At 37.4% G+C, this 10,085-nt stretch overlaps 1 protein-coding gene across 1 annotated transcript; it reads left to right on the top strand.

Annotated features, from left to right (window-relative positions):
* Positions 1-538: 538 nt before the first annotated feature.
* On the top strand, positions 539-9,354 carry LOC107720544 (CD209 antigen-like protein C). The gene is made up of 7 exons (XM_016528278.1): positions 539-638; positions 2,580-2,681; positions 2,823-2,950; positions 3,020-3,126; positions 3,233-3,355; positions 6,440-6,532; positions 9,351-9,354. The coding sequence occupies exons 1-7, from the start codon at positions 539-541 to the stop codon at positions 9,352-9,354; spliced, it is 657 nt and encodes a 218-aa protein (XP_016383764.1).
* The last annotated feature ends 731 nt before the right edge of the window (positions 9,355-10,085 follow it).

Consider the following 10,085-nt stretch of genomic DNA (forward strand, 5'->3'; position numbering starts at 1 on the left):
ACTTTTGCCTAAAATAACTTGCTCTTACTCTTTGCACTTTCACGGCTATATTAGTTAAGTCTCTAGATTTTGTAGACTTCAAAGTCACTTTGAAATTAGCGGTCAAATAAAGATCAAATCCTGTCACAATAAAACAATTATCTAAATAACAGTTTGTGGAAGTCCAAAATGTTCTTAATTATCCGATCTAAGCTAAGCTACATCACCTTGTAGTGGTGTTCAGGAAGTGAGTCCTGTGTCTTCTGGTCAGAAATCACCTAATTGAACCGATTATAATTGAATAAATGATTCTCAGTCAGTATCATATCACACAGAAAGCAACAATGAACATCTAATGTCTGTCTGTTGCTGCAGATATTTTACAAATCGCTTTAAGCATACTTAACAGTTTAATGTCACATGATCTTAGACTTCACACATTTACCGCATGCCAGTTCCGTTGCGTTTAGTTATTTTAGTTAGTCTGTGAGCTGAATGACACAGATAGAACTTTCAACATCATCACAGAATATTAGTGTTGGACTTTAAAAGATCAGATATGTCTGATACTATTTATGACAATGTAATTGGGACTGAGACTGAGGGAATCAACAGAGAGAGAGTGGAGATGACGGTGGCTATCTATGAGATTGCAGATTGTGTGAGAGATCATGACTTCAGGACAGAGACAAACACACACACACACACACACACCTACCACTTCAGCACACAGGTAATCATATTAATTTCTTTGATTAAATGTCACAGTTTGCACATGTTCAGTCATTTAACATCACGTCTGTGGTGTTCAGGAAATGACTCCGTGAAGATCAGAAGCTCCAGAGCAGCTGTAGTGTGTTTGGTGCTGCTGTGTGTTCTTCTGTCTAGTGCTGTGTGTCCCCATCAATACAAACAACACAAACTACACACAAGAGACACACCAGCTACTAACCAACATTACCGACCTCACAAAAGAAAGAGACCAGCTACTGATCACGATCAAAGATTTCAAAACAGCGAATGATCAGTTAGAGATCCAGAACAACAACCTGACAATTGAAAAGAAAGAATTATTGTCCAAGAGTAATGATCTAATGAAACAAAGAGAGCAGTTACAGCGGGAGAACAATGACCAGTAATTTGCAAGTAATTTTCACTTCCTTACTGAGCGGTCTTTCGTTTCTTTAATTTTTTCTTCTCTTCATTGCCTGTTTCATTGCCTTCCTGTTTTGACCATTGTGCGTGCCTTGTTGACTGTTTCTACTTTGTGCCTTGGATTTGTTTGCTGGATTTATTAAACTTTCTGCATTTGGATTCTACCTTCACCTCCAAGTCGAATTCCTCACAGAAAAACTGTGAATGGTTTTCATTGTGATTATACAGTGTGAAAATTATTATTCCTTTATTGCTGATAAACTTATAGGACACGTGGAAAAAAACAACAACTCTGAATGTCACACTGTTTGTTCACACTTTGCCATCCACTTTGTTTTAACTCGTGTTAAAATAGGGGAAAAATAGTAGAGCTGCTAATGCTATACTATATATACTTTATATGCTATACAGGAACAACATTGAGCATTAGAAGAAGGTATAATTTGTCTGTGGCTAAATAAAAATCAATCAATCAATAATATAACATTTTATATATATATATATATATATATAAACAAACTACAGGTATTTCGTGAAAACTGTCGTCACGTATGAGGTTCCATTTCAGCTGGATGCTGCCTATGTAGTCGGTATACTGTACATCAGGGCAGCTCACTAGGTTCTGAAACACAGCTAGTAGCATTAGTATTACTTTTTACATGACTAAGAGAGGTGGAGTTGGAGTGGCATGTTCTTCTCCAAACCTAAACAAATGCAAAATAGACCACAAAAATATCAATTCAAACAGATGGGCTGAAAAGTGCTTGTTCACATTACCAAAAGCAACTACTATTGTTCTCAACCAATGTGTTTGTTGTACAAAGAGTGTAATTTTGGTAAAGGAGTACAGTTATATGAAAAATAACTTCACAAGAGAAATTATTTGTCAGCAGTACTCATATCACATGTTCTAAAACCACACAGAGATGCCTTTAAAAAGAAAAAGCCTAAAAGCAGAAGTTCAGAGCTATGCAGACCACTTGATTCAGTAACTTCTAATGATTTCACATTTAACTCCAGCAGACTGAATATGTCTTATTACGACAATATGAACATTCCTGGGACACGTGGGATGGCTGGAGATAAAGTGGAGATGAATATCTATGCTAATGCAGATGCTCATGATGTCTGAGACTCATTTAACTATAATAACTAACACGCACACATTTTAGTCATTTTAGTGATTAAGAAACATTAATCTTCATATTGGTCATCTTCAGGAAGCTCCAGAGCAGCTGCAGTGTGTTTGGTTCTGCTGTGTGTTCTTCTGCTGACTGCAGTGATAGTGCTGTGTGTCCACATCCATTCAAACAACTCAAACTGCACAGAAGAGAGAGATGAGCTACTAACCAGGAATACCAACCTCACAGAAGAAAGAGAACAGCTTCTAACCACAATCAAAGCTCTTAAAGACCAGCTAGCAATCAAGAATTAAAACTTTACAGCTGAAAAGAAAGAATTATTATCCAAAAATGACAATTTAATGAAACAAAGTGAAAAGTTAAATCAAGAGAACAATGACCTGCAGAAACGTCTTGGTGAAATGGGTAATCATGACCACAACTATACAAACATTTAACATTAACAACTTGTCATAATGTACAATCTTTGGGTACAAACTGTTATAAACAAGTTGTGTAGTGTGGATGAGAATGAAGTGTTAATAGTTTAATTGTCTGCGTTCACAGAGAGATGGAAGTGCTATCAATCCAGTCTTTTCTATTTATCTTCTGAGAGGAAGAGCTGGACTGAGAGCAGAAGATACTGTACAGAGAGAGGAGCAAATATGATCATCATAAACAACAGAGAGGAACAAGTAAGTAAAAGATATTGTGTTTGCTTGTATGTAAAGTAAGACTGTAAAGTTATAATTTCATCTTTTCAGGAATTTGTTAGGAAATGGTCTGATAAAGACAGAGTCTGGATTGGTCTGACTGACAGGGATGTGGAGGGCACATGGAAATGGGTTGATGGCAGCACACCGACCTCTGGGTGAGAAATCACTGAACTGATTATTGTGTAATATATAATTCTCACAGTCAGTATCATATCATACAGAAAGCAGCACTGAACATCTAATGCTGATCTATTGATGCAGGTTCTGGATGTCTGCAGAGCCGGGTGGATATAGAGGAGAGAACTGTGCTCTAACTGTTGTAGGAGAATGGGCTGATCATCCATGTACAGAGGAATTTCATTGGATGTGTGAGAGGAGCACAGTGTAAGTCACTGAATGACATGCATGTGTATTCTAACATCCAGTTTAATTTACCCACAGAGGGTTTCAGAATCTCTGTGGTCATTTTGCTTTATAGGCGACATTGTTAAACTATATTTCACACGTTGTTGGCTGCCTTGATAATTTATTGTTTTTAAAACATGAGATGTCATACAATGGACTTAGCACCTAGCAGTGAGAGTAGCATCATATTTAATCTTTCATAGGAATGAAAAAAGCAATGGATAGAAGTATAGTGCATTCAATGGATTGTACTGTTGTTTAACAACATACAACATACAAAAACTTTAAGTAAACAAAAACTCCATAAAGCAGTTTTCAAAGTTAGGTTGTGACAATTACATGATCTAGGACCTTGTAAAGACTGTAAGTGTATCCCTCATTGCATTAAATCCAATATGGCATCTAACCTGACCAAGGTGTATTAGCAAGAAGACTAAAAGTAAGCTAAATTAAATGTTTCTAACATATATACACATACTTAAACAACCCAGCCTGTTTTAAAGTATGTTTTATTTTATTTGACTTTTATTGGACTACTTTCTTTTCCTTTTTTATATGTTAAGTACTATTAAATGTTATTGTGAAATGAACATGATTTTTGTTATCAATGTTTTGTTTTTTTTGTAGACAGTACATTCTAAAGGTAATTAGCGAATATGTAAATCCAACAAATGATCATTTGCTTTGTATGGCAGTGTTTATATGACTATGTGAAATATACATACTGTATAAAAGGGAGCTCAGATGTCAGATATACAATCCGGTGAGTTTTGAGCTGCTTTGGTGTTCTGTAAGCTGCAAGCACAATTTGTTTTGTTTGTCAAGGTCGCCAACATGAAAAATGTCCAGCTTATATAATACAAATGCTTCAAAGCAATTCTAACCATAACACAATAATCTTGTATTAACTAGTCATCATATTTTGTGAAACCTTAACTCAACCCGCATTACACAAGTGCACTGTCTTGAAAAACCTGGATATTTGAGGAAGCCTGATTTTATAGTGTGTAATAAGGGTATTTCTAGACCTGGAAATGTTAGATAAATTATTAAAATACCATGAGTGTTTGTATAATGAATATAGATTTTTATAGTTATGCCAAGCTCTTAAATATTTATTGAGAAATTGTGAGTAAAAATTGTGTGTTATTTAAGTATTCCTTATCTGGTAATGACGAATAACGAATGACTGAAAAAGTCAGATTCATTGGCTAAAATGAGAGGGAATCAAAATGGTTGAGAACCACTTCACAAGTGTTTCAGTGTGGACGGTTATACAAAGGTTAATATCAGATGTGGTTTTAATAACTAAACATCATACAGATGGAAGTTTGAGGAACTGTGGAAAGACTGATCATCTGATCATCATCAAATGCACAGGACAAATTCTGAGTATGGGTTACCACTCCTTATTTCACTAATCATGTGATGTTTGGCTTAACTCATTCCATTTCCATTGTGTTTAGATGTATGTGTTGATAAAAACAGAATCAGATTGCAAAGTCACAAAGAGCAGCCAAACTGAACAAAGCAACGTTCAGTGTTATAATGTCTGACTATAAAAGACTAGAGAAATCTGAGGTTATTTATGAGAGTGTGAGCAGGACTGAGCTTCAGGACATGGACAGAGGGACAGTGGAGATGAAAGAGTCAAACACACACCAGCTGCTTCAACGTACAGGTAATCCCTTTCACTTCTATGATCAAATGAATAAATAGGGTAAAAACATAACAGTTTGCACATGTTCGCTCGTTTCACATCATGTCTGTGGTGTTCAGGGAGTGATTGTGTGAAGATCAGAAACTACAGAGCAACTGTAGTGTGTTCGGTGCTGCTGTGTGTTCTTCTGCTGACTGCAGTCATAGTGCTGTGTGTCCACATCCATACAAACAACACAAACTACACCCCTGAATTGTGGAAATGTCTTCATGAAATGGGTAATCATGAACGACACAATTATTCTAACTTTTAGCATTAAAAACAAAATTTATACAGTAATCATATGACGGGAATAAAGTAAGAATAGCTGAACTGGTTGTGCTTGTAGATGAATGGATTTACTATCAATCCCGTCTTTACTATGTCTCTTCTGAGTGGAAGAGCTGGACTGAGAGCAGGCAAGACTGTTTGAAGAGAGGATCGGATCTGGTCATCATAAACAACAAAGAGGAACAAGTGAGGGAAAGAGAAAAGAGAAAGATATGCATATACTTGCTATATATAGTTCTTATTCTCACAAACATCTTAAAAACAATTCAAGATGCTCGTCACTAGTGGAAAAATGCATATAAATGCAAATAAAATGTCTTGATTAACTGGCCTACAAAGGCAAAAGACAGAAACTAAACCAATACTAGAACTACAGTAAAGAATTGTGTTAATGAATTTTGTCCATTTCTCAGTATGCATTCTGATGAGATCTTGTTTCCATGTGTACACATTCTACGTCATCATCAACTGCCAAAGTTCAGTTTCAATTCTCAAGAATGCAAGTACAGAGGATGCACAAGATTACCATGCGTTCTTGATACTGAGGAAGCATTGAATACGGACTTGAAAGAATCAAACTGTTAGAAATCATTGCAGGCAGACAATGTACAAAGTAAATGTTTTAATAGGTGTTGACATTTGTGATGTTATATTTATTGTGCGTTTCGTGGAGCTTTCCTACTATTTAAAATGTGCTGAGTCATTTGAGCAACAAGATCACGGCACATCTCTCAGAATGATTCTACTATGTCCTCGTCTTTTCAATTTTGCTCCATCAAGGTAGCCTGTGTTCTTGGAGATGAGCCAAACCTGAGAGCTCAACATTGACAAAAAGTCACTTACTGTGCTTTCTTCCTTGCATGGAAGAAAGCCTAAAGTGGTAAAGGTGTCTGCAATGGGTATGGTGTTGTTATTATAATTAAAGATCAAACCAACTTAATTAAAGATTAAATTAAGGACATTGGGCATCCTGACAAGTTTGAATGTATATGTGTGTATGAAGTCAACTGAATTTTCAGATTACAATATAATTGTGTTTAATAATGCATTTCCTCTTGTAAGGATTTTGTTAGGAAGATTTCTGGCACTGGAGTCTATATTGGTCTGACTGATATTGATGTGGAGGACTCATGGAAATGGGTTGATGGCACCAACATGACCTCTGGGTGAGAAATCACTGGACTGAATGGATTGGAACTGATAATTGTTTAGTTTAGAATTTGTCCTATATGCCAATGTTTTATGACTGTATACAGTAATATAATATAATAAAGTTAAAATGTTACTTTCAAGCTGGAGTTTGTGTGTTTTCTCTTAGTTGCTGTTCTGTGCTTTGATTTGTGTTTATTAAAGACAGTACCATTTCAAATCAGGATCATTCAACACAAATAGACCAGGTTATTTAACAGACATTGTGTTTTCAGAAAAATCTTTACAATAACAATGTCCTCTAACTAATCAACATCTTTGCTGCAAAACTTTTTTTCAACCCGCATTACACTAGAGTTTCGACGTGGACGTCATTCTCAACTAAACTTCACAGAGGTGGAGGTTAGAGGAAACGTGGAAAAATTTTGTATGTGAGCTAAACCATGAAGATAGGATAAAAACTGACTCGTCAAACAGCACTACAGAGAAGTGAAGCATTTGCACGGGTCTTAATATCAGTAACTTTCTCTCTATTCTCAAGGCCACGATTTTCGTCCTTGATGGTGAAACCCTGTAGATATTCAATAATTCACCTCACACTGTTTTCCAGCAGCGCCGAGCATTCAGGCTAGCTAAGGCTTGAATGATAAGTATTTAACAGGGATCAACACACCACACACATATTAACACGTTTTTCCCTGAACCTGCTTATCCTAAGCTCCTAGATTCTTTCTCTGACTGCATTTATTTGTCCGACTGCATTTACCACTCTGTGAGATGCAACGGTCTTGCTGTTGTATTGTGTACAGACCCATGGTGTCCACATTTTAATTTTTAACCACTCAGGGTGTGATGACATGCTGCTCAAGTACTCCTGGGATGTTTTTACTTAAAAGGGATAGTTCATCCAAAAATGAAAATTACCCCATGATTTACTCACCCTTGTGCCATCCTAGGTGTATATGACTTCCTTCTTTCAGACTAATACAATTAGAGCTATATAAAAAATGTCTGCTGCTTTATACTGGCAGTGAGTAGTGGTCCAGATTTTGTGCATCCATCCATCATAAAAAGTGCCCCACACCAGGGTTGCCAGGTTTTCACAACAAAACCCGCCCAATTGCTAATCAAAACTAGCCCAATCGCATTTCGAGCTGTATCCCATTGATGCATTTGTGTAAGAAAAATATCCATATTTACATCCTTATAACCCATAATCTCTAGCTTCTGCTAACTGTCGTACACGCGTTCATGAGAGAGTGCCATCCAGCGGATGACGTAGGAAGCGCAGAGGAGAAAGCAAAACAAAATACCGTAATTAGAAGTACAAAACGAGGATACAAATCAATTACTACAGTAAGTCATATACACCTAGGATGGCTTGAGGGTGAGTAAATCATGGGGTAACTTTCCTTTTTGGTCGAACTATCCCTTTAAGTTCAAAAAGTTTTTGTTTTTGTTGTTGTTGGTCAGAGTAAAATGGACTCACTGGGCAATTTAATATTTATTTCTTGTTTACACATTCCAGCCAAGACAGGAACCTTTTCACCGGTAATACAACATATCAAAGTGCTAAGGAGCCTTTCACACAGAACGTGTTTTTGTTTTGAAAAATGTGAGATGATCACAGATCCAGGTTTTTTCACACTTGATCTAGTTAACCCTGGGTCATTGTAAACCGTTATCTTGCTGCACACTTCACACTACTCAATATTTACCCATGGTTAACAATGAATCAATTAGTATTTACAAATAATGTTTCAGAATGTATATTCCTAAACCCTGGATGCTCTTATTTGAATAATTGCGCAATGGCAGTGACAGTGCTGGTGATTGGATGAAAGCAGCACGCGATCTGTTTACGTATTGGAGCATTGAAATCCTTGTATTATATTTTGCCGGCTGTTTTTCCTGAATTGACTTTATAAAGGTAAGAATGAGACGGTCTCTTTATCACTTGAGTTGACACGTTTTTGTTACCAAAAAGCTGAAGCAACTGTTTAAAGTGAAGTGACATGTGGCCAAGTATGGTGACCCATACTCGGAATTAGTGCTCTGCATTTATCCCATCCAAAGTGCACACACACAGCAGTGAACACACACACACCGTGAACACACACCCGGAGCAGTGGGCAGCCATTTTTTGCTGCGGTGCCCGGGGAGCAGTTGGGGGTTCGGTGCCTTGCTCAAGAGCACCTCAGTCGTGGTATTGAAGGTGGGAGAGAGCGCTGTACATTCACTCCCCCCACCTACAATCCCTGCCGGTACGAGACTCGAACCCGCAACCTTTGGGTTACGAGTCCGCCTCACCAACCATTAGGCCACGACTTCCCCCTTATTATACAGCAAGCAGTGTTTCTGTAATCCAAAGAAAGTGGCATAAGCATTTAGCCAAAGCATTTATCCCTTTCACACGTGTTTGGCACCGTAATGCAGGGTTAACACCAATAAAGCTCTGATTTTCTGGAGCAGGGTTTCATAATCCCGGAAAAACAGCGGCGCTAACTACTACTAATAAGAATACTATTTTTATAATTATATTTTAATAACACTTTACAGTATTTTCTGTAAAATTATGCTTATATTTTGTAGAACTATAGCAATATGGTGCATAAAAACACCCGTCAAGCTGTTTAGAGAGATACTGTTTTTTCTGATGGGGTTTGGAGAGAGTCCCATTAGCTGAATGGACTTCAGTGTCACATCTACAGACGAAAAACTCAGGCAGGATGTAGCAAGCTGGAATGCTAGAAGGTTCCCATGGAAACTGTGGAGCATGGAATATTTCTCGGAAAGTCTCGGAAAATTTCATACTCTGGTTCTCTCTCCTTGCAGATGAGAAGACCTTTGATCATCTATAATGGTCTGATGCAGAGTGTGCTCCAGAATATAAGCAAGAACTGGTATAGCTTGCTCCGTGCAATGGTTGAAATTCGCCAGAAATTTTAAACAAATATAGTTGTTTCTTTACTAAGCTGCTAAGTAAGCCATTTGTACACACTGCTCACAGCAAGTATGTTTTTTAACACAAAGGTTCCCAAAAGGTGGTTGCTGAAAATATGTGTGCATCACTTCACACAGATAGTGAAAAGCATTTAGGGATACGGTGAATTGTTTATGCTAGCAAAATGTCAAAGATTAACTCCTGGGTGGGATACAACAGGAACCTAAAGCCCTGAAGCACTACCTAGTGCAAACTGATCCTGATTGAGACAGAATGACATGTAGGTGCTGAAACATGCATCTGGGTTGACCAATGATCAGTTCCATTGCCAGCTGTTGTTAAGGACAGAATATGTACATTGAGGACGTATACAGCCTCGGGACCAGGATGCTGGATTGCTCAGGTCAGAGAGTGCCATTCCACATTGCTTTGCACTGGAGTCGACAAGATGATTATCAAGTTTAGTAGTTGTCAAGCCTAAGAGTTCAACCTTGAAATGTCAACAAACTCAATGGCAGTAGATTTTCACACAAGCAAAAAGACACATGACTAAATATGCATTCTTATCTGTGTAAATCTATACTAGGTTTTAAATAATGTGTGTGCCTCAGCATAGCTGAAGAAAG

Source organism: Sinocyclocheilus rhinocerous, unplaced genomic scaffold, assembly GCF_001515625.1.
Source record: "Sinocyclocheilus rhinocerous isolate Xijiao unplaced genomic scaffold, SAMN03320098_v1.1 scaffold603, whole genome shotgun sequence".
NCBI classification, from domain to species: Eukaryota; Metazoa; Chordata; class Actinopteri; order Cypriniformes; family Cyprinidae; genus Sinocyclocheilus; species Sinocyclocheilus rhinocerous.